The sequence below is a fragment of the Trachurus japonicus genome, chromosome 8 (assembly GCF_045865225.1).
Source record: "Trachurus japonicus isolate A0001 chromosome 8, Traja_1.0".
Lineage (NCBI taxonomy): Eukaryota > Metazoa > Chordata > Actinopteri > Carangiformes > Carangidae > Trachurus > Trachurus japonicus.
Genome location: NC_140914.1, coordinates 13,964,936 through 13,989,988, shown reverse-complemented (window position 1 = coordinate 13,989,988; position 25,053 = coordinate 13,964,936). Strand labels below are relative to the sequence as shown.

At 41.1% G+C, this 25,053-nt stretch overlaps 2 protein-coding genes across 5 annotated transcripts; both read left to right on the top strand.

Annotated features, from left to right (window-relative positions):
* Positions 1–1,389: 1,389 nt before the first annotated feature.
* Positions 1,390–6,551, top strand: asf1ba (anti-silencing function 1Ba histone chaperone). Its single transcript, XM_085784038.1, has 4 exons — positions 1,390–1,540; positions 3,139–3,254; positions 4,604–4,780; positions 5,716–6,551. Exons 1-4 carry the CDS (start codon positions 1,432–1,434, stop codon positions 5,905–5,907), a joined length of 594 nt encoding a protein of 197 aa, XP_085640164.1. The 5' UTR covers positions 1,390–1,431; the 3' UTR covers positions 5,908–6,551.
* Positions 6,552–7,221: 670 nt separating this feature from the next.
* Positions 7,222–24,735, top strand: prkacaa (protein kinase, cAMP-dependent, catalytic, alpha, genome duplicate a). 4 transcript variants are annotated; one of them, XM_085784031.1, is made up of 10 exons: positions 7,222–8,082; positions 16,522–16,583; positions 17,106–17,234; positions 18,200–18,298; positions 18,395–18,477; positions 18,563–18,689; positions 18,793–18,888; positions 19,064–19,186; positions 20,231–20,395; positions 23,029–24,735. In XM_085784031.1, exons 1-10 carry the CDS (start codon positions 8,037–8,039, stop codon positions 23,152–23,154), a joined length of 1,056 nt encoding a protein of 351 aa, XP_085640157.1. In that variant the 5' UTR covers positions 7,222–8,036; the 3' UTR covers positions 23,155–24,735. The 4 variants fall into 4 exon arrangements, with proteins under 4 accessions (XP_085640157.1, XP_085640154.1, XP_085640156.1 ...); XM_085784028.1 differs by lacking the exon at positions 7,222–8,082 and adding an exon at positions 10,151–10,361; XM_085784030.1 differs by lacking the exon at positions 7,222–8,082 and adding an exon at positions 12,687–13,196.
* Positions 24,736–25,053: the final 318 nt, after the last annotated feature.

Below are 25,053 nucleotides of genomic sequence, written 5' to 3'. Positions count from 1 at the left end.
AAAGAAAATGCAGGCTGCTCCAGGCCTAATCTGTGGTGGTCAGACAGTTTTCATTTGTCAGAGGAAGAGAGAGAGAGAGAGCACTGAGGCGTTGTTTTTTTTTTTTTTTTTTTTATCAGAACAGCAGAGAAAGTCCCTCTTTTAATATTACAGCAGTGATTCAGTCATGTGGTTCATATATGACCATATGTTTTTTTCCCCCCTGTTTATATAGCATTTCAATATTGGTGTGATTTACAGTAGGTCTAGTATTTCTCATAGAGTGTGCAACCTATCCCGAGTAAATGCATAGGCTAAATAAAATGTGAATGATCTTAATGCACAATGCAGAATAGAAAATGATCTCTGAAATCATATTTTTATATTTGGATGGTATTCAAGTTTCATTGTAAGTAAGGTTAAACAAGCTCACTGTAGAAAAGCTACCAACAACCAGAGGAGCTACCATGTTTTTCTGTTAATTCATTCATCATGTGTGTTTTAAATGCTCCAACTAAGTCATTTTTACATCTAGGTCTGTTTTTGTAGTGTGGAAGACAAAGTTTATTGTGTGAGTCAGACAAACCAGTGGAGAAGACACTGTTTTTAATAACAATACATTTTTAGTAGAATGACTGGCATCCTTTTCCCTGCTGGTCTATGCTGATTTCCTCTCAGTTGCGTAGAAGCAATGTCGACATTTTTCTTCTGGAAACCCAAATCAGTCAGTCAGTTGTAGTCTGTCATACATCCTGTCATGTTGTTTACACAGATGTGCACCAACAGTCTTGCAAAAAAAAAAAAAAAGCAAAAAAAAAAGCATGAAAGGCAAAAAGTGCAAATATTAAACTTTGTTAAGAAGATATTTTCTGTTTTGTATTGTTTTTAATTGCACCTGCATGCCCACCTTGTAATTCTAACCTCCCAACTAAAGGACATTACGCTCAGCTACCAAAACACCTGCAACTTCATGCATCATAGGTCAGAAGTAGGTGTGCTTTTACTGTGATGTTTTTGTAAGCCTAGTCATTGTTTATCATGTCGCTAGGGGCCAGTATAGGCGCTTTGCCTTTCCTCTGACGGAGGCGGCCCCCTCTTCCGCGCACGTCCGGCTTGCCGTAGGCGCGGTAGGACGGTCAAAGCGGCGGGAGAGCGGCATCTGTCCTCAAATTTAATGTGAGCTGGTTAAACACTGCACATTAATTAAGTGAGTAGTGTACGTTTAGTCGTGTGGATAAGGCCCTGGTTGGATAGAAGAAAAACTGGTTGACAATACCGTTGACACTGGTTGTTGTTGTTTTTCTTTTTTTTTACTTGGCTTTGTTGCGGTCGTGTAGCTTTTACTGCGCTCCCCGGGAAACTGGTTTGAACGTTTTGTTTTTTAGTTAGCCTCGTTTTAGCAGCAGCAGCAGCAGCGGCAGCAGCAGCAGCAGCAGCGCTCCGGCAGCAACAATGGCGAAGGTGCAGGTGCTGAATGTGGCTGTCCTGGATAACCCGAGTCCCTTTGGAAACCCTTTCCAGTTCGAGATCACCTTTGAGTGTATGGAGGACCTCCCTGAAGGTATTGGCACCCTTAACTGCACAGAAACTGTATTTCCTGAGTCTCTGGGGGGCTAAAAAAAAAAAAGCGCGGAGCATGTTGCTATTCCAGTCTGTGCAGAAATGCTAATGGCTAATGCAGCATTAGCCACAGGAGCTAACTTTAATTTAGAAAAGTCCTCTGACTGGGGGATAGTTTTACCTAACAAAAGGTAAAAGTAAGTTTGCATAATATTGACTGGATGCGTAGGACACACACGGTAGACAACGCTGGAAACTTATCTAACGTCAACTCAGAGCAGGTCATTCAGTGAAATTTATGAATATGCTAACTTAATCCCCAATAATTCAAATAACCTGAAGTGCTTTCATGTCACGTCTTTTCAAATTACACATACAATTTGTCAAGTATTGCAGTCAACACTAAAATGCTACTTTAAATAATTTAAGAATTGTAATTATAAACATTGTAAACTGTATATTTCAGTGTCTATATTAATGTGCTGTGCGGTCATTGTTGTTTTTGCTCCGTGTTCCTATTAAACTGACCGCTGAGTGTGTTGCTGATGGGTAAACCATCTGCTCTGCTCTCTGCTTTATTCATAATAGATTGCGCAATCTGTTTTACCTTTGTAAATTCGTGTATGGGATCTCTGGACACCTGTCTTTGTATCAATTCAACTTTATTGCTCCCGAGGAGGGAAATTACTTTGTCCCAGCATCACATGAGATAAAAGGCAAAAACATACAAGGACAGATAAAAAGTCTCCTTGACACACACACATCATTTAGTAAAATTTAGGTAAGATAAGATATGGGTAAATTGCACAGACATGTCTGCACATGTCTGTATATGTCTGTATCCCAGCTTCCTGTTATGGCAAATAAATGCATAATTATTATAAAGCAGTAAAACTGAGAAGAACTATTCTCTCACGTAAAAAGCTTTACTGAAGCCAAATTGTATGTTATTATTTGATGATAAATTACTAAATTTGTGCAGTCTATTATAATTTACAAGTTTTCCATTTATCAATTTAATTCAATTAAACTTAATTGATCCCTGAGGAGGGAAATTACTTCGTCCCAGTGTCACATGAAATAAAAGGCAAAAACATACATAGACAGATAAAAAAAGTCTCCTTGACACACACATCATTTAGTAAAATTTAGGTTAGTTAAGATGCACAGACATGTCTGTACATGTCCGTATGTCTGTATCCCAGCTTCCTGTTATGGCAAATAAATGCATAATTATTATAAAGCAGTAAAACTGAGAAGAACTATTCTCTCACGTAAAAAGCTTTGCTGAAGCCAAATTGTATATTATTATTTGATGATAAATTACTAATTTGAGCAGTCTATTATAATTTACAAGTTTTCTATTTATTTATTTATTTGTTTATTTCGGGCATGTCAGTTACACATGGCCGAAAGGAAAGCGGGAGAAGCAAAAGCTTATCTAGTCCCGCCCCCATTACCCACAGAATACATTATCTTCATCATACTTTTTTCTAACACGCCACAAGTTTTCCGTTGATCGGATAATTTCCTAGTTGTCTCAGAAACATTTGATAATAAAATGTAACCCCTAGTTTCTCTTGTTTCATTATTTTACAGATCTGGAGTGGAAGATCATCTACGTCGGCTCAGCAGAGAGTGAAGAATATGATCAAGTCCTTGACTCTGTCCTTGTCGGCCCTGTTCCTGCCGGGAGACATATGTTTGTGTTTCAGGTGTGTTTGGGAGGGCAACAAGCTGAAACAGTGCTTTGTGAAGCTGTGAATGGTGTATACTGGGAACAGCAATCGTCAAATCTTATTATTACAACTTCACCATTAGCTATTGTGTTGTCTGGAGAGATCATCACCTTCTCCTGTAGACAGAGCAGGTAGATTAGATGTTAAAAAACGCCACTTTTACAACTTCCAAACAACCAGAGTTACACTGCAGTTCTTTTTCCTCACTACACACTCATCTGGTGTGTCAGTAATGCAGCCTCGTGCCTGTTGCCTTTCACGTAGGGGCATTAGTAGTTGTTTTTCCAGCCATAAAACTAGATGAGACAGGATATATCAAGGAAATGGCCAGTCTCCCGCTGATCACAGTAGGTTTTATTAAAACATACTACAACAACAACACTGCAAAAGTCTCTGATGCTGAAGGGTCGCAGAATCGTCTCAAGTCTCCGTGGAACCTGAACCAACGCAGACACCTGACACACTGTACAGACTAGTTGGGCTATGTTAACGCAGACATTTGCTCTGTTTTTTGAAAGACAGCACCTCTCATTATTTGAATGGGGAACCTGTGGTGACGCATTGTGAGGAGGGGGTCAAAAGAAGGAACTAGTAAAAACTGTTGCTGCAACCTTCCTCTGTTTCCAAGGTCATATGTCCCCTTACTGCACAACAACCCAGCCCCACCAGTGTAGACCTTTGTGTTGTTTGAACACCGGAAAATGTCTGTCAAATGTGGCCTTAGTTAAGACATTGTTTATAGGTGGATAGATACACCATTTATGTGGCATAAAGTCATGTTCCTCATCTATTTTCTGATTGCAAAAGTACTAGCAAATACGTTTTCTGATAAGTGTATTACTGGTTGAGACAATCAATTAATTGGAATAGGAATACAACAGAAAAAAATATTTTAGCTACTGTTGTATCGTAAAACTATGTTATACAAATAACAATATTATTTGTTACGTGCTCAAGAGGAAACCAAGCAGCTTTGTAGTTTCATGTAAGTGCCCATAGAACTGATCGTTTAATGATGTGGATTTTTGATACAATTATGAGACAGTTATAAATGATGAGCATGCTGAACATGCATTTATGTAATTTCAAGTTCCTCAATTTATTGATTCCCCTTCATTATTTTTTTATAAGGATTGATTAATCAAGGCACATTTTATGAAAGGGCTTTAAGGTCAATTAATCTAAATCATATTGTACACCAGATTAGACTGTTTTGTTATACTCACAAATTGTTGTATCGATATAATCCCCATCTGAGTGGTGGAGGGTTCCCAACAAACACTTTATACTGATGAACGTCTTTGTGTTGTGTTTGTTTTTAACAGGCTGATGCCCCAAACACTGGATTGATCCCTGAAAGTGATGCTGTCGGTGTAACTGTAGTGCTGATTACCTGCACATATCGTGGCCAGGAATTCATTCGCATTGGTTACTATGTGAACAATGAATACACAGAGCCAGAGCTTCGTGAAAATCCACCAATCAAGCCAGACTACACTCAGGTGAGAACAATGGTTGATTTCAGTTTTTACTGTTTTTGAGAAATATTTAATGATCTTGAAGTGTATATAGAGCTCTTTCTGGTTTAATAAAGTTGTCTAACTAAAAAGTTTCTTAATTAATTAACAAACGTGTGATCTATTAGAAATGTATACAAATGTTTTATTTATTCTAATAATCCCAAAAATGGCAAGAAGAAATGTAGTCGTCACGCTGCAATAAAATCTTTTCATTCTGCTGAGCCTACACTTTAGGAGGAAGCAAAGATGCTAAGTAGGGTTGATCCTTTAAAAATGCCCAATAATCTTATCAAATCCCCTTGATTACATAACTAGTTCAGCAGAAACGTTTTTCGATTCAGTAAACAGTTTTGTCAATTCTGGTGGTAACTTCAGTAATAAGCCACTGTAATTTTTTTGCTGTAATGACAGAGGATTTTGTCTGTAGGTGTCACATTTTTAAGGTGGCTGACATTTGGAATGAAACCTTTCACTCGCAGGTGTAAAAGCAAATATCAGGAAGAGGGATTACAGTGATGCCAGCTGCAGAGTTGTTGTCGTTTCATGCAGGGTACTACTGTATATAGTTAATGGAACTTTTCATTGTCAAAGAAACACTCATCTTGTACCATTTGGATCATTTTTGGTCTACAGAGCTCACACTTTGTTACCTAAAGTCAAAAGTCTGAGATGTTTTTCTAACTGCTAGTGGCAGTATACACACTAGCTAAAATCCTCTGGGGTAGCAATTTCAGTTTAGGCTGTAAGGTGTTGAGACATTGTGTTTTTCTTGGTTGTACTTGTCAGTACATGGATCTATACTCACATATGGGCCTAAAGTTCAGAAATGGTTCAATAATCGGTCAATATATAACTGAATTCCCATCAAAACATTCATTTTCATTTCTGTTTTTTCCCTTTTTTTTCCTTTCTTTTAGCTCCAAAGGAATATTCTGGCATCAAATCCACGTGTTACCAGATTCCATATAAACTGGGAAGGCTGTGCGGAGCGAATGGAAGACTCTGAAAACGTGGATCCCACATCAAACTCCATGCTCCCTCCATCCTGTCTTCCAGGGAAGGCCCCGCCCTTGGGGATACTACCAGACAACTCCATGGACTGCTTATAGAGATGACCCAAAAAAAAGGAGAAAAAAAAAAGTAGAAATGACCGGGAAAGTGATTAATCACAGCACGAGTCCTTATTTCTGAGGAATGCCTGTGGACATTCTAGTGTGGATGTACAAACATCTTTGCCTTACAGCTGCCCTTATTTCCCTGAGGCTTGTCGTCAAAAATGAACTTTCACCTTGGGCTTCAGAGGAGTTTTTGTTCGAAAGGAAGACTAAAAACATCCCAATGGAATAATCATCACTAATAGCTGTGAGTTTCTTGTCATGATGCTGAAAGCAATATTGAAATAGTTAAACTCATGGAAGGGAAGAGGGCAACTGTGAAATAATACAGCTGAACTGAAACAGAGCTGAGAGCTGTGGTGTGATTGTCCCTCCTTCCTTTTCTGTTGGTGCAAAATGGATTTGTACCCATTTAAGAGGATTTCAGCACTGAAGCAATAGGCAAATAATTTGCTAAATGTTGCTGTACAGGAATTTGATAATCTACCATTATATTTGTGTTCAACTTCCTTTTGCACTTAAACCTTTTCCCACTTAGATTGTGGAGTTTTCGATGGGCTTTGTTTAGGCTGTGTCACTTCCTCCATATTTTTCTGTTTGCAATTTTTGTTCCAAATAAAATAACATTGTATTTGTTATGTGTCTTTGTGACAGTGCAAACTATGTCCCTTCTGATCATCATTGGGTTTATTTTGTCTTCACGTGTAACTTACTTTATTCCAGAAACCAGATTATGTGAGAAAAAACACTTTTGAATGCATCTGCTCTGTTAACAATTGTTTTTAATTGTCCAGTAGGCATAACATTTTTTTTCACAATAAACTCAAACATAGCAAAGTGCCAACACAAATATCAGAGTGAGTATCCCCATATATTTTATATTTGACTAAAAATAGACTGTGTTAACGTCACACCCAATCACAGATAGGTCGGGTGTAAGGGTAGGCTACAGCATTGGCCTTAAAAATATATATACCGCACAGGAAATCGCATAATCATTGCTAGAGCGCTGCTTTGCATTTGTGTTGTGGTGCGAAATTGAGTCTGATAAATACTGACAGCTGATAATTTAAAGCAAAAAATTACCAAAAAAAATAAATAAAATAGCTACAGTTTTGGGCGTATTGGCTACTAGCAAGTTCGGGGGGCGGGACCAAGCCATTTAACTAGCGAATCGCATGAATGCAATTATTGGATGTATTGGCGCTTATCCAATCAGCGCCCGAGTTGTGAGTTCTATCTGCGAGTGTAGCCAATCAGATTCAGCCGGGGGCGGGACTCGGTGGATGGATGACTGGAGTTTCCCTTGCGGTCTGAAGATTAATGGAAGGGGTCTGTTGATCTTAGGAATCGACTATCAGATGGTCGGCCCCAGGAAACCATTGCATTTGACGGCTGGTTTAGGAGCGAATGGGGGAGATATCCACTTGAAGTAACCAACCGCGGAAAAAAAAACCCGCAACTAACCTGGACACCACTTTTTTTTGTGTGTGTTATCTGGGTTTCAACTGAAAAGGCCTGCCTACACAGAGATAGCACCTGGGTAGGTCAGGCCAGGATACGGACTGCGAGGAGGGACGCTGAAAAACTAACGCTAGCTAGCTGCTCGTCGTTGGACAGACGGGAAGGAAGAATAAAACAGCTTTCGACGGCCCAGTCTAATGCTCCCGGACTGGATTTTTTTCTTTTTCTGGATAAATCAAGCTATTATCTGGAAATAAAGGACAGTCGAGCGCCGTCTTGACTCGCCGGTGCTCGCTTGGAAATTGACAAGCTAACGCTAACGAGCTAGCTGACAGTAGCTGCTGTGCTAGCCTAGCCAACTTAAAAAGCATTAAGCTGCAGACTTGGATATATATAAACACCGTCTGTCTCGACTGGAGGACTTTTCCTGAATTGGGGCTTCTTATTGCAAGAAATATATACATAACATATATATTCTTTTCTTTTTTTTACACGCATTCGCTAATAATGATAGCTGTTAGCTAGTATCTAGCTGTCAGCAGCCTCATTGAGCCCCAGCAGCGACTGCGTTCAGTGGTGTAGCATCACACTACGACCCGAGAAGGAGAAAAAAAAACTCAAACCCGAGCCCAGAGAGACTCAACCATCAGTCTGCCATCATGGGCAACACGCCCACCGCAAAGAAGGGCAATGAGATGGAGAGCGGTGAGTAGTTGTACCCTTAACCCGGCCGTGGCTGCAGCAACATGCCGCCTGTCGTTAGATGGGGTTTGGCCGTAGTCATTTCCTGCTTCCCCATAATGGCAGCGTATTATAAAGTACTAAACTTAACACCTATGTAATGCATCAAGGCCCAGAGACCGTCCACAATACTATATTAATAATAATCGTGTGTTTTTGCAGCATACTATAATGCTTAACTTTGCTGCACTGTCAACATCAGGGGTGGGTGGGTGGGTGGGGGGGCATCTAAACTGAACCTGTGGCCATTCATACACAACAGACGTGCAAACTTCAACCAAGCTGTGTTTTTTCTTCTTTCTTTTCTTTTTTACCGTGACACCATGGTCATCTCTGGAACAGTGGAGGATGTTATTCATTCACTTCACTTATTCTGTGGGAAAGCTCGTGATTAAAAGCCCCAGGTTATATTCAGGGGTGCCAGCGAGGATGACAACAACTAGCCTTATACAACAGTCATAGGTTTCCTTGTGGTTCATCATGTCTTGCAGATGTTTTTTTCCCTCCCTCCCCCCCCTTTCTCATAAGGTTTAGAAAGGCTGCAGCAACACTGGAAACCTAAAACCTGGTGTTGAGTTGTTTTCTTGTGCAGTTTTGAGTAACCCCTCTGACTACAGGACAAAACATTTCTCTGCTTATAAACATATGCAATGTTCATGAGTAATTCAGAAAAAAGGGGTAGAGATACACATATTATTACAAGTGCTTAGTGCTTAGTTGAGTGTTAATCCAATGTGGACCAGAGCACTGAGTCTCACAGACTGCGTTTGACAGTGAGTAGAGGGAGTCGGTTGTTATCAGTGAAGGGAAAAAGCCACCAGGACAGGGTCATATGATGCATGAGGGTGATCCTCTCCAGGCAGAAACTTGGAGTTGAGGAGTCTCTTGAACATCATGTGATGAGCAGCATTTAGAACAAGGGCACTTGTATGTGTCACCCAGTACGTGTGCGCAAATGTTTGTGTGCGTAACATAGAGCAAGTGATGCTCTGCTCTTGCTTAACTGTTTTTGTGTACTCAAGTTCTCCCCACGACTTTTCATTTTGTTAATGAGCTCCTTGGAGGAAAACGGAAATGAGACATTTAACTAATTAAATTACTAATTTCAGTGTTAACTGCAAAACCAGGACACATTTTCATTTTATTTCTTCATATAAAAAAAAAAAGCTTGTTAACTTGTTTAAAGTGCAAGCATTGGGGTTGGGGTTGCCCTTTTTCCAGTCAGTATCACTGTCCTTGGAGAAGCCATGGGCGAACACGGTTTTATGTTTTAATCCATGATGCCATAAATAACGCTCAAGTGTGCAAAGTCTGAACAGGTATCTGCAAAATGAGTGTCAGCTCCTTGTTGCTGGTGGAGAGTAGGTGTGAAGAATGGCCTCCAGTCTCTCTGTAACTTTAACCCATAGCTGGTAACCCGTATAACAAGGCCCATGACTTTCAGGTGTTAAAGCTCAAGGCTGTGTGTGTGTGTATATGCTTTTTTTAATGCTTTCAAAGTAGTTGAAATTGTGGGATTAGTGGGTTAAAAAGCGAGGACATAGGAGGCCCTGCCAGTGGGAGGTTTGTTAACATGCCATGCTTCACATCCTTATCAGCCTGATCGCGCTGGACCCACCCTGATCCCCAGAGACAGGTGCAGACCAGGGGTCCACAGCCCACACCCAGGAGCGTAGTTTTCCACTGCGCAGCAACATGGCAGCTCATTTTGGTTTCTATGTAAAATGGAAAGAGAGCGCCGAGGGTTGTTTCAGGTGCGCAAGGTCCGTTTCCTCTGAACTTTCCAGGCTGGAGAAGACGAGCGGAGAGAGCGTTGCCGCTGTTAGTAGACAAAAGCTGATTCTGGCCCACAGGAAGAAGCAGGGCGGACAGATACTGTGAACTGCAGCAGGAAGTGAAGGAGCAAGGAAGGTCCAGCCCAGGCTCTGCACAGTTGGTCATCGTCTCCATGAACAAAAACACAAGGCAGCTAGGATAGCTTTAAGTTTGGGCCTTTTAAAGACGCTGTTGTCGCCATCACATATTCTGGATTTTCCCGCTTGTTAGAGCATCTGGACGTACCGCAGTGCTGAGACGCTACACTCACAGGCCGTCAGCTGGCTTCCTCCGGCCTTTTAGGATGTATGCTATTCAGAGGCTGGCAGGAAGGCTGTTACACCGAGCCGGGCCCTGTTTAGGGGACACAGGCAGTGGCGAAGGCAGATATGACCAACCACAGGAGGAGCTAGAGGCTTGCTACTGGAGTGAGTCTTCATTCTGGAGCCCGACAGGAGCATGGGGGTTAGGGGTGGAGCTGTGGTTCATGCTATGTTATGTCCCACCAGCTTAACCAGTCACACGCTGTGCTCACACTCATTTGTGCAACAGATAATCAAGCTGTTATCTTTTTTTTCCCTTGATAATGTTTGTTACTAAATTCATCTGCATGATGACCTGGTGAGTTAAGTGTCTATTGGCTTTGGTGGAGCGATCTTTTGTGCTGGCTGACATTAGGTTGAAACGTGTGTGCGTCTGCATGCATATGTTGATGTATATAAACACACACACACGCACACAGATAGCAGCTTTTTGTTTCTTTCTCGTTCTCCTCTGATAGCCATTGTTTTCTAGTTTCAGTTCAAAGGAAAACGTGTCTCAGTTATTGTTAAAGTGTCTGTCGGGTCACCATGGTGTACAGCATAACGCAGTCAGCCCTAAACTGTTAACGCAGTGCGATGATGAACCTCTCCAAACACACAGAGACTTTATTATTGTTACACTGCTCTTATGTCATCGTACGTCTCACTTATGGGGCTACTGTACGTCTGCCTGATTGTGTTATTGTTTTATAGCTTGAAAATATTTTTTATTATTTCATTCACACACTTCAACATCTGATTAAGCCATTCCCCACAACCAGTAATAACACAAGGGATGACTGTATCGAATCTTGTACGTTTTGGATTTGGCCATAATATAATGAGGTGGCACCCTGTCAAAGTGCAACTCCCTCCGTCTATAAATAACCTACGGTTCATGTCCTGCCCCTGCTCTGCACGCAGCTGGTTTGTGTAACAGGGCAGGTTTGTGTTTGGATCGCTCATCACTTCCTGTCGCCAGTAAAAGGGGCTTTGTTATAAGCCTACACTGATTACCAGTGGACCTTACGCTTGAAATGCCAATCAGCCACCTCAGATAAGCTTACAGCACTGTTGGCAAGCTAACATGCTGCCTTGGAACAATCCTGAGATTGAAAATCCACCAGTGAGCGAGGCAAAACCCAGGAACACTAGTTTCCTTTTTGATTCTCACCTCAACTGGTCGTAGTGTGTATCCTCGTGTCTTTTCAGTTCAATCTTCTATAAAGCTGTGGCCACACAGGTGGCGCTATTAAAATAAGTCGTCTGTCCTAAATATAGCAAAGTATGTTATAATGTCATGATGGAGAACTGCAGAAACGTTATGAAACAATCTTTGTTGACAAAGTAGATGCAGTGTGAAATATTCATTTTACCTAGCTTTTAGCCTACCATCAAAATAGTTAGGCAGTTAGTTGAGAACAAACTAGATCTGTAAAGGTGGAAAAAACAATGTTATGTTGAGCTGAGCTCTGCTGAACCGACTCTGCTTCAGCTCAGCACATTCATAAAGCTTCAGTCATATTTGTTGTGTTATGTTTACTCTTTAGTCATATGACTGTTTGAAAACCACTCTAGACAGTCACAACGTTTGACTTTTTCAACCTAGGTGTCAGTGTGATATACCAATTTAAGTAACTAATCATTATACAGTAATACAGGTATACATAAGCCCTTTACTGGTCCTAAGCCTGCATTTGAATAGCTGTGAGTGGACCATGCAAGTGCACAATGACTCGGTTACATACAACAGTTGTATACAAAACCACTTCTCACTGGTGGTGTAATCAAGAGATGCCTGCTCACCAGTCACAGTGAAATGTTAATCGACAGTTTTTAGCTGATGGCCACCATTTGTTTCCCACGTTTACACGTACATAATCACCTTTATAGTTCAGATCCATCACTGGCTGTTTTTCTTATGTGGCACATGCGATCTCGGCAAGGCCTGGGTGTAGATCGGGGACTTGATTTGGCGCGCTTTGCGGTTAAATGTCGGTCAGCTCGCCCCAATATAACCCTTCTGTTCCTGCGTCAGAGTGGGGCAGTGAGGCCCAGGGGAGAGATGTAGGATTGATTTTTTTGGAGGATCAATTCAGCACTGGCACTACACAGACTCTCTGGTGCATTTGGGCAGGGAGAAAAAAGTTTCACAGTGGTTTGCGCGCTCCTGCTTTTGCTCGTGTCTCCGGAGAGAGCGACTTTTTATGTTTCTGAAAACACCCAGATCAGCCCCTGAAAGTTTTTCATTGCAGATGTGACATCTGATTGGTTCTGCTAATTAGGGAAAGTTTCAGTTGCATCTAGATGTGTCTCGTTCATCTCAAGGGTCTTCACTTAGGCCTAGTTTTCCATAGGACTTTCTCTCTGGGTTGGATAAATATACCAGCTAGTGTTTTATGCCCCTCCCCCGGATGATTATGCCCCTGTTTAGATCAATATATAGCCTCTGTGTGTGTGCATGCTCGTGTGTTGTTCTATGTGTGGTTGACATGAGAGGGAACAGCAGAGAGGACTTTGTGTGCAGAATAAATATTGATACAAACCAAGCAAGGGTCCAATTGATCTGTGTAAGTATAACGGGAGCGCTGCTCTCCATGCTATGTCTGACTGCTCGGCGGAGGTGGATGCGACTTTCTGAATTGGGTCTCCAGCGCAGCGACAGTCACGGGAAAGACTGAAGACATCCCTCTGGCAAGGACACTTAACTGGTTTCTGTGGATGACCGGGGCAGCTGATCTGACCAGAGCGCTCTCAGAGAGGGAGGATAGGTCATGAGTCAGTGGCTGTGAGGGGGGAAGAGGCCAAGGAAGAAGAACCGGGGAGACTTTACAGGGCTAATGTGTGACAGGAAGAGCTCCAGAAGGCATGCTGGGAAGAGGGAGTCATCCTCGCGCTCAAGTGAATCCGGGTCGCGCTCAGCAGACGCAGCACCAGAGGTACCAATAGTCATCCCAGATGGTAAGGAATTTGGGCTCAGAGGAGAGAGTCAGGGCGTTGAACATTAGCTTATCACCTGACCTGATGATCCTCCCCTGGGTAGTCATGGTGGCCTTGTAAATCTAAACAGAGAGAGAGAGAGTCTGAGTGAAGATCATGATATTTCCTTTAAGACAGCTGTTGATTCGGCCACTTAGCTCGCAGCTACTTTTGCAGCAGCAGCAGCAGCAGCACCCACGTCTTTCTTCTCAGCGGCTCCAAGTGATGACAGGAATAGCTCCATTTGTGGCTCATTGTGCTTGGAAGTGGGAGTTGAGCGAGTTTCACGGGAAATGTTTTCTCCCTGGCGACCGGTCTGCTTCCACTTGCTCTCTGTGGGAGCAGCAGCACTCTAGACATGTTTATGCGAACTTTGGTCTTTTGCCGTCCTCGCTGGCTTTCTCCCATCCTATTGTTGGAGCTGCCGGTCTTTGGAGAATTTGCAGGAAATCACATTAGCTAAATGAGGATTAAGCTTCATTTAGTTTTGAGTGTATGTGTGCAAGAGATGCAGAAATGTCCTCATGAGAAATCTACATGCAGATAGTTGAATGTATCACTGCAGAAGCCCATTACTGTAAATATTCATACCAGAAAGTTGATGAATAAATTGCTATGCGCTTCCACTATTGACAGCTGACTGGCTTTATTTAAATTGTGCCCGAGGCTGGTTTGCATCGATTACCTTGACAGATAGACATTCCACATTATCCAGAGATGTTTTGTGTTTCCACAATTTTAAATCGGTATAAATATATATATTTTTGTATTATTGTAATAATTCTTCCTTTTACTTTGAATTCAAATCAATATTGGTAAAAAATCTTTTGTCCAAACAGTAGTTGTTTTTCCAGTAGTTCTACATGTACAACCGCAGTCACATCAGTTGAAACGGCATCGCCTCGTCAGCTGCAAGGGAGGTGAGGGTCCTTAGAGCGGGTGCACAGACAGTAAGGAGGAATGAGGAAGAACTGGTTATCAACATGTTCCCACAGACCTCGGTGATTAACCTCATAAAGATAAGGACAAGAAAAGTGAACTCGTCCATATGACACCATGTGTGCCAAGCTGTCAAAATGTGTTCACAGGCATGTAGCCTATTGGCCTCTAACAACACGCATGTGTGTACATGCAAACTGTTGCATGTGTGTTTTCGCAACATTGCCAAGTCATAACCTGTGTTCACCATGTGCAGATTTTCTTCTGAAGGCGTTGTAGGCTCATGTCAAACCGCACTCGAGTTTATTATTCCAGATCAATGTCTTTCTTCCACATTGGTTCACTGATAATCGGAGAACCCTTGACTTCAGAGCTAACAGCCCGTTTCTGAGGACGTGTTCCTCTTGTGTGGGCCTAATGAGAGTGGACAGTGTCAAACCACAGAATGTTTTGACCATATATGTAAAAAGATGGGGAAAAAAGGATTTTGTTTACTAATAGAGGTCAACTTTAACCTGGCGCACCAGATGGTTTATTATATAGACCCATCTGGGAGAGCTTTGTAGGAAACCCAGTGGAAAAGAGGCAGGCACTATCAAAAAACAAAACAATAAAAAAACATTATGGCATTGGCTGAACCATCTGTCTATCATAGGCTGACTTCAACCAATTATATTCTGCATCCTTGCTATTTTTTTCTTACAAGCACAGCCGGTTTGTAAATCAAACTCTTGCGGCTACCTGTCAGGTGAGGAGTGAAAACATGTTTTCCACCAAAACAAAAAGCCTCAAGTGCTGTAGTCAGCTTTCCTGTCCACAAAGAAACTCTCTGTAGTTGAGATATAACCGATGCTATAGCAGCATCTGTGCTTATCTTTGTAGGAGCCGCCATTATGGTAACCAACAGTCACTTCTTGGTGTCGTCACACCCAAGACAAGCCTGTAGCTGCCACAAGACGCTGATTGGTCTTAATCATTGGTTCTTGGAGCCTGAGAAACCTGTAAGGAATCCAGCCACCTCCTAATTTCAGATCAACTTGGAATCTCTCGGGAATAGGATCACAGTTTCATTTTTTGTCATGATGCACAAGCATTGGTGTTTTGTAGCATGAAAGCAGTGAGAGTCTTCAGCATGTGCGCTCCTCATGTCGTACTTGCAGAGCTGCTCAGGTTTTTCTTTTTTTCAGGACATTTTATTGAATATCAAGCTCCACAAGCTGACACAAATTTATTTAAGGTCTACATGCTGACGTGGCCACTTCAGGATGTTTAAGACTTTATGTTTAGCTTTGAATGTTGGTGCCTCTCTTTAAAGTGAGTCAGAGTCACAGATTCATTGAAGGTTGTCTTGCAGGATTTCTGTGTATTTTTTTTTATTTATTTTTTGCTGCATCCAGTTTATCTCATAAGCCTTTCCTGCCACAGAGACATTTCCCCACGTCATGGTGCTGCCACTGTTTCGGTCTGACTGAACTTAGCATTTAGAGTGATGGTTAAAAAGCGTGATTTGTTTAAAAAAAATGGTAACACTCCACTGAACCTCTGCACTTTGTCTTCCACATACTTACTGGTAAACACCTAGCTAAGATGCCACACAAGTGGATTTCCCTTTGCCACTCTCTTATAATGCTGCGACCTGTGAAGCACCCAGCTAACTGTCGTACACATGAGGTTTTCCATCTCAGCCATGAGACCCAGAAACTTCTTCAGCCTGTGAGCTGGAGAAAATCCTGCACAACACAAATTGATAACTGTGTGTCTTATTAAGCCGTGTTTTTTTTTTTTTTTTGGGGAGAATTTGAATGTTCTTTTGTCTTCATTTATTGTAGTTTATGCAAGGAAATTGACTCACCAGTTGTTGGACCTCACAGTTTCAGGTGTATTTAATCTTAAACACTTCAACTTAATTTCGGCATCTTTATATCTTTTTATTTTTTACTTGCGTGCCTTTTTAAACAATTCTCTGCACTAGATGATTTAAGTGGGCCAAAGGAAAGGAGGGGGTTAATATGAAGTAATTTGTTCTATGTAGAAATGTTTTAGGCTTTTTTTTTTCTTTTTTTTTTTACCTTTTTGAGCCTATAAATCAACTGTTAAGCTACTACAGTCGCATGTTTGCAATAGAAGCAGTAATCTTGATCCCGCCATCAGAGGACGCCGACGTTGACAAATGCAGACCGATCAGCTGATGTTTTTTATGCTATGGCTGGAATGTGTAGAAAATTCCTCCACATGAGTGTTAGACGCAAATGTTGTGGTATTCTCTGGGTCCTGGTGATTAGATGTGAGGTCAGAGTCTGGACTTTGTGGTTTTCAAAACAGAAAATCTTTTCCTCCTAATGAATGTGCAATTTGTTTCTAATTACAGTGAAGGAGTTTCTTGCCAAAGCCAAAGAAGATTTCTTGAAGAAATGGGAGAATCCAGCACAGGTGAGAGACAGACTGTGAATTATTTCTCTTTTTCTGTCTAATCATCATCAATTTAATAGTTTTATCATTAGTATTCTATGTTTTGCAGTTTTCTTTTAATGTACTTGTGCTTATATTGTATGTTGTGATACCTGAGTGTTGTAACGCACCTTTATGATGCAGCTTGAATGAAACAGATGATGTTTTGTGTTTTTTTTTTTCACCTGCTTCTTCACTCTCAGTGGACTCATGGGAGTCGCCCCGCCCATGATCAAATTAATTCCAATATATTTTAAAGGCGTATTGCACCCTCTGCTGGGCTAATCTGGATACATATTTATTTCTACAATGGCTGCACTCCTAATATCAGCTCAATGAACTTAATGGCATGTTTAATTCAGCTCATTTAGCTCACATTAAAACAACAGGAATAACACTTGTTACTGATATGATACATTTTAGCTGGGCTATAATTTTGCTGTGTTCTTCATGGTATGTAAAATGATATGCTGCCTACTGACATCTTCTTCTTCTGTCCCTCAGCAAACTGCGGCATTGGACCACTTTGAGCGTTTGAAGACCTTAGGCACTGGTTCATTTGGTCGAGTCATGCTGGTTAAACACAAAGAGACGGGCCAGCATTTTGCCATGAAAATACTTGACAAACAGAAGGTACAGTGTTTAAAGCAGGATATTCAAGAGGAGTACGACTTAGTAAATCAGAATGCTTTACTTGGCTACTCCATCATGTAATGTATGAGTAATGCAATGATGATATGACGATATCATAATTGTATTTGATAAGTGATATTATCATTTCTTAAGTACATCTGTTCTGATCTTAGAAATTGCACGTCATTGTCGATGTTAATGTCACTGTTAGCCCATTCAGATATACTTCGCTGGCTGAACGAGGCTTGAGAAATGAATAAGGAAAGGACAAGTGATTGTGATCTAGCGGTGCCAAAGATGATCATCCTTGAGTGAAATCAGCCAATGTTGATCACTTTTAATTGATTGATTGAATTCATTCCTTTATTGTCATTTTACAAGGTACAATGAAATCCTCCAAAATGCCAATAAGTAAGAGAGTTAAAAGGATACTTGAAAAGAAAAAAAAAAAAATATATATATATATATATATATATATATATATATATATATATATATATATATATATATATATATATATATATATATATATATATATATATATATATGAATATATATATATATGAATATGAAAAAACAGTATTTTTACTTAAAACACAACAGAACACAACTTTAGACTCTGCACACTGCTACACTGCAGATAAAGTACAAAGGTTTGCAGAGGCAGGCAGTACAGATGGTGTACATTATTTGTAATGAAAACCAGCTGATAATGACCATTGGTCAGTCAATCAGGGCATCCCTACTCTGATCTGCTGTTTTCTAGCACTGCAGGTGTTGTGTTTTAAACCTGCCATACCGTCTGTAATCACTTAAAAGGAGCCTTAATTAAAAATGTCAGTGTTACAGATCATAAGAAACAAACTCGAGTAAGGCAACAATCCTCTTTTGTTCTAAATACGTCTGTTGAATCACTTTGATAACCTGTGTTTCCTGAATAAGCTTCCATCCTCTTCCCCCTCCAGGTAGTCAAGCTGAAGCAGATAGAGCACACACTGAATGAGAAACGTATCCTGCAAGCTGTCAGCTTCCCCTTTCTGGTGCGACTGGAGCACTCTTTTAAGGTATATATATTACAGAGTTTATCTTGTAAGCATGTTTACCCCTTGTCTATGTGTTTTGTGTGTCAAAATGGAACCTCTTCTCATTTCTCTCTACAGGACAACAGTAATCTGTATATGATAATGGAGTATGTACCTGGGGGTGAAATGTTCTCGCACTTAAGGAGAATCGGTAGATTCAGGTAAAGCGACCTTTACGTTACTCATCCTAAATATTTCCATCTGCTGCAGGTTGACTGTAAATATTATGGCTGATCTGTTTTGCAGTGAACCACACGCCCGCTTCTACGCAGCCCAGATTGTACTGACCTTTGAATACCTTCACTCACTGGACCTCATCTATCGAGATCTGAAGCCGGAGAACCTGCTTATCGACCAGCAAGGTTACATACAGGCAAGGATTGCGCGTTTGCAACTATTAGCCGTCGACAGTTATTGTTTGTTTGGCATCTGTTTGTGTGTGGTTAGAGCTGAGAGCTGTGTCCTCGTTTCCTCAGGTAACAGATTTTGGATTTGCGAAAAGGGTGAAGGGCCGAACCTGGACGCTGTGCGGGACCCCGGAGTACCTGGCACCGGAGATCATCCTCAGTAAGGTCAGTGTTCAGCTAGGACTGTGGCGAGCAGCATTGGTTTTTATGTTCTGAAATCTACATGAGGCTTGGTACTCTGGTACAATATGCTACTTACTCTCTATTTTTAGCATTGTACAATGTGAGTTTTCTTTGAGGTCATACCTGACTGCCCTTTATTCCCTTTTGTGTTCTCCAGGGTTACAATAAAGCAGTGGATTGGTGGGCTCTGGGAGTGCTAATATATGAGATGGCTGCTGGTTATCCCCCCTTCTTTGCAGACCAGCCTATTCAGATTTATGAGAAGATTGTATCAGGGAAGGTGAGTTTTGGGAAGCTTACCTAAATAATCCCTTTTTTATCTCGCTTTCACTCTTTTTTAGTCGTATGTTATCATCTCTTATTTAGACAGTAAGTGGATATCTTTGTAGGGAATGTTGCCATAGAAATAAAACTGCTACCTTATCACAGGTGTTCAGGTAATCTCACAGCCCGTAAACACAGATGTGCTACTTTGTCAGATGCATACACCAGTTGTCATATAGATTGTTCGCCTCAGCAAGTCTTTTGTGGTGTGACTACAGTAAATGGTACACATCGGGCAGTAAGTTTTCATTAATGCACTGGAATTAAAGCAGAAGTAAGCGATCCGGTCGTTTTGGCTAACTTCTTGTCAGCCGGTGGAGTTAGCAGTCCCCGCCCTCGTCCCTACATCACCACATTCACGCGCATCCCTTGGCTGCACACACAGAGAGGACCGTCCCTTTATGCCGTTCTCTCTCCTCATTGGATAAAGGTTGTAGGATACAAGGAAAGTTTTCTCCTCGGCTTACAGCAGAGCAGAGTGACTGACAGACCCGTGTTTCAGACCAAACACTCTATATAAGTGATTGCTGTCGGAAGATATACCTATTTAAGACTTATATTAACACAAATATTCCGCTTACTTCTGCTTTAAGCACGTGCCCTCGGAGTCTTTGAACATAGTGCCATAGTTTGTGTCCGGCGGGTCTGCTGCTCCAGCACCTCCCAACTGGCTGCCGCCGTCTCTGGCAATTGTGCACAAACTACTAGTAGTAAGCGATCCTGTGGACAAAAATGGCTCATACCATCGGAGAGGTCAAAGGAAAAGCGGAGTGGCGCAAACAAGCAGTCATGCCAGAACCAGGCAGATCGCATCCAAAATCAGCATTACTGGGCACACGGTCATTTAAACAGCACCACTCACAACACTACGCGCCACTCATTGGCTTGCACTAACGCACAGCTGTAGGCCAGACGCCAGCAGTCTATTTAAAAATCCTAGCATCAGGTATAAAACACTTGGCTGATGAACGCGCACTCACACCACTTTTACTGTTTGCAGGTTCGCTTTCCCTCCCACTTCAGCTCAGACCTGAAGGATCTGTTGAGGAATTTGCTGCAGGTGGATCTGACCAAGCGCTTTGGCAACCTCAGGAACGGAGTCAATGATATCAAGGGCCACAAGTGGTTCGCCACCACTGATTGGATTGCCATCTACCAGAGGAAGGTGAGAGACCGCCCTCCACATGGCATTAATATGTACAAATACAGTCCACTTAACGTTTTTGAACTACAAAGGACAAAAGAAAGGCAATGCTGACGGGAGGATAGTTTGAATGAGACCTTGGTCAGTGGGAGTGCCTTTAGTCTACATCTGTGGTTATGGGCAATTTCACACCATCTGTTCTTCCTCCTCACAGATGATGTCACATTAGAGGCTAATGGAAAAATGTCTAATACGCACAAAACATGTATTACCCTCCATTTTCACAGCAGTACTGAAGCACAATTTAGATTGAACTAAAAGTAGAATTCCTTCATTTCACAAAAGCCCCAGATGTTTACTTGAAAACTGTGCCTGTAAACCAGACTTTGTACAAAATGTTTCACAAAGGTCACCCAATTTAAAAAGAAAAGAAAAGAAAAAAAAAAAACATAGACTTTGAAATGAGGCCTTCCTTTACATTGGAAAGCAGAGAGCGGACCCCCGCCCCCTCACAGGGCAGCCAGGCTCATAATCTGTGCTGACAGTGTGTATACAAAGGTTAAATGTTAACAAGACAGACCTCAAGCACAATACACAGAGTAAACACTATCATAACATGTCATTAGAAAAAATAACGAAAGAGGCTTTGTTCTGTTTTGTATCTGTTTATTTTAACAGACCCTGCATTGAGCCCTTTGTTTTGATCTCAGAAATACTTTTCTGTGCACGTGTGATGCATGTGAATTCAGAAAATTGTTTTTTTATTATTATTATTTGTTTGTTTGTTTTCCTGATCTTAAAATTCATTCTTAGAAGTCTAAGAAATTACCAGTAGAATCAGAAATAGAAGACTTGGCTTCAGGAAAAAGCAAATGACAACATGTGATCACCAGAAATTAGTCCTGCAGTTTGACCACAGACAAAATGTTAAAGGAGAAGTGCCGTTTTTTACAACCTTGACTTTATTTCTGGCATAAAATACGGTTGTTAACTCACCCATACAACCCATATAACTTTAAGATTCCTTCAGATGATATTTGGATCCATTTGAGAGCCGCGTATATCTATATACTGGGAGTGATCGGGGCACCGAAATACAGCCTCTAAATAACGCATTATCTGCCACGAAATTTTTTAATTTTACCAATATTTTGTTATGATTCGCTAGTGCTATTCCACAAGAACACCACCAGTTACCATCTATTCGCTGACATGCAGTAGTTTCTTCTCTGGCCAGCTGTTCCTCTTTCTGCCTCCACATCCTCCTGTAAAAGCTCCTCATCCGTATACCCTGGCTCAAAACAGTAAGGACGTCCATCATATTCAAAGTCATCGTCCATAACCTCAAAATCTGACAAATATTCAGCCATGTTGCACAAAGCTAGCAGTCGCAAATTCCAGGTAAAGAAGCTGAACGTCGCAAAAAAAAAAAAAAGCCAACTGTCGCAGAGTGAGTTTTTTCTTTCTTTTTTAAAAATTGCTTTATTAACAATTATATCGTCGTGCTGCGGCTGCACATGACACTCAGAGATGCCATCATCCAGTTCAAAGGTTAGTCGGTCAATCTACAGACCCTGGATGATGATAATGGGTAACTCAGGACTCAAAGGGGAGTAGCACTAGCGAATCATAACAAAATATTGGAGTTTCGTGGCAGATAATGTGTTATTTAGAGTATATGGATATACGCGGCTCTCGAATGGATCTAAATATCGTCTGAAGGACTCCCAATGACACCAAAGTTATTTGGGGAGTAAATGACCGTAATTTATGCTAGAAATAAAGTCCATGTTGTAAAAAACGGCACTTGTCCTTTAAAGTGACATTTCAACATTTTGGCAAATTCGCCATTACCTTTAATTGTCAGTGCAAGCTGTTTTTAGATCTGCGGGGGAAAAGGATGTAAGCTCTGCAGGCGCGTGATATTTCTGGGTTTCCCTCATCAAACTCATCAAATACACAATCCAACAAATCCAAAACACTCTCATGGACAAGATGGGACCTGCACATTCACCGCGCTATGAAATGATAATGGAACGTTACAAGATGGAGTTGTTTTCGAGGAAAATGCTTAACCGGAATTACATTGCCAACACGGCTGCAGGGCGGAGTGACTTCAGAAGCAAAAGTAGTTTAGAGTGTTTGCTTCATGTGTCGTAATGTTACATAATTACACAATAATTTCATAGCGCATTGAATGTGCAGGTCACAACTTGTCCACAAGAGCGTTTTGGGGTTGTTGAATTTAGTTTGATGAGGGAAATGGAAATACCATGAGCCTCCGTTGCGTTAGCTGAGCAGCTCGTGTCTCTGCCCCGCCTATCTAAAAACAGTTTGCACCGACAATTAAAGGTAATGAACCTACCCCTAAGACTATAGCAATTACAGCAATAGGCGAATTTGCCAAAATGTTGAAATATCCCTTTAAAGCATGATTTCTACATTATATAACACATTTTACTCCATGTTTAATCTTCTTAACCTTCTTTGTACAACTATGAATGAATATAAATCTGTTTTTAATTGTCTTCCCATCTCCTGGGACCTATTCCAATGTCATCCAGTAGTTTATTGAGCGTGCTGTGCCTCTTTGGTTCTCAATATTAGACCACACTGCATCATTCTCAGCAACATGATTGTCCTGTGTGTTCCAGGTGGAAGCTCCCTTTATTCCTAAGTGCAAAGGCCCCGGTGACACGAGCAACTTTGATGACTACGAGGAAGAGGAAATCCGAGTCTCCTTCACAGAGAAGTGTGCAAAGGAGTTTGCTGAGTTCTAGATTCCAGCCATGAGTAGTGGAAAGAGAGAAAGAAAGAAAGAAAGAGAGAGAGACAGGGATTAAGAAAAGTCAACGGGGGTCTGAAGACAGGAAGCGCTAGGGTGGACTGCTAACTTGCTTATTTGTAATGACGACAACAATGTAAAATCCCCCCAGTGGACAGGTAGGCAAGGTGAAGAAAGATCCAACAGAACCAGCAGTGTTGCCTTTTCTGATTGTTTCTCAACTGTTACCTATTCATTTTATTTATCCCTCTTGTGTTTGTGGCAGGGGCTTGAGGAGAACAGGCCTCGATTGTGGCTGTTCAGCTAGACTTGTATCTCTCTGATGGTGTAATGACACATTTTCAGTCTTTGCAGGTTGAGGCATTGATTTTATGTTAAGGTACCAAATCTGCTAGGCTCCTTTTTTTTTCTTGAATGGGCCCTCTCTACAAGCTTCTCAAAGAGTGATTGTTGTATCTTGTCAACCTGGTCCCCCCCACCACACACACACACACACACACTCACACACACACGCACACACTCTCCATGTCTCCATCATGAATCTGTCCAAGCAATACCAAGTCCAACAGATGTGCCTATCATAATGCCAACTGGTTGGAAAACTGTGTCGAAACTGGTGCAGAGCTTTGGCTGTGGTGACATCGGCCCGTGTGACCGTTTCTTTGGTTGAAAGCTTGAAAACCTCTCTGCGCCTGCCTTTGTCTGCTCAGTGTGGCATGATTATTGGGTAAATGACTCGCTCACTGCCTGCAGTTGAAGCGGCGGTGACTTTCTTTGATCAGAGTGAAAAATGATTTATCACAGTAAACTTCATCTAGGTCTTATTGCTTTTGGGGACCTGTAAGAAATGGTAATCATGAGGTCTGCATTTAAGTCTGTCTTTCTCTTAGCTGAATTTATTAGAGCATTTTAAAAAAAGAAAATCCTATTGGTGATCATTTTGTCCTTTTATGTCAATCTCTGTGCTTGTGTGTTATTTAGTGCTCAAGGGTGGGTTAAAAAGCTGTGATTTAGCAGCAACTAACATTGTGGTCACACTCCTGACTATTGTTTATTTAATTCATAGTACATTTATATATGTATATTGATATTATCTATCATATATATGAGATATATGATATGATATATATATGATAGAGAAAGTGAAATATCCATCTTTTTTCAACATTGTCTCATAGCTGTGAAACTGAATTAAGATTTCATAAATAAACAAATATAAATTCTTTCAAATTTGCAAACTGAGAACACTGCAAAGTTTTCTGTATGTAACTATGATGGTGGTGGATTTTAATACGCAAAAAAAAAAAAAAGTAGCAAAATGTTTCAGCAAAATGTGCATGTTATTTTTGTACAATAACACTTTTAAAGATGGCGGAGCATTAATTGCTTTATTCGTGCTGAGGTACCCGAGATCATGGATAACATGCTTAACTATTTAAATGGACTCTCGGCTGCTCGATTTTGAAGACGGAACAAGACCCAGATAAAATGTCAAAAAGCTCTTCTGGCCTTTGTCCGTTGTCCAGCTGTAGGTCAACAGTTTGCTGATAATTGTCACTGAACTTCTCACCTTGATGATTGTTTTTTTTCCTCCTTCCTCCTTCTCTTGTATATACCTTTACATTTAACACCTTCACATAGATTTGCGGTCCAACCAATTTTTTTTTTTTTTCTTTTTTTTTTGGGACTGTGGAGATTGGATTGTTTTGTTTTCCGTTTTTCCAGCTTTCTATGTAACAAATTAAACTAAGGAAGCTATCCTAAAGCTGTCCCCTTTTGCCAAGTTTATTTCTGTGGATGCAAGACAATCACAGACCAAATCTTATTGCTGGTTTGTTGACTGAACACAGTGTTTTGGTTTGATGAAGGATGTTTGCTTTCACCCACCCCCCAC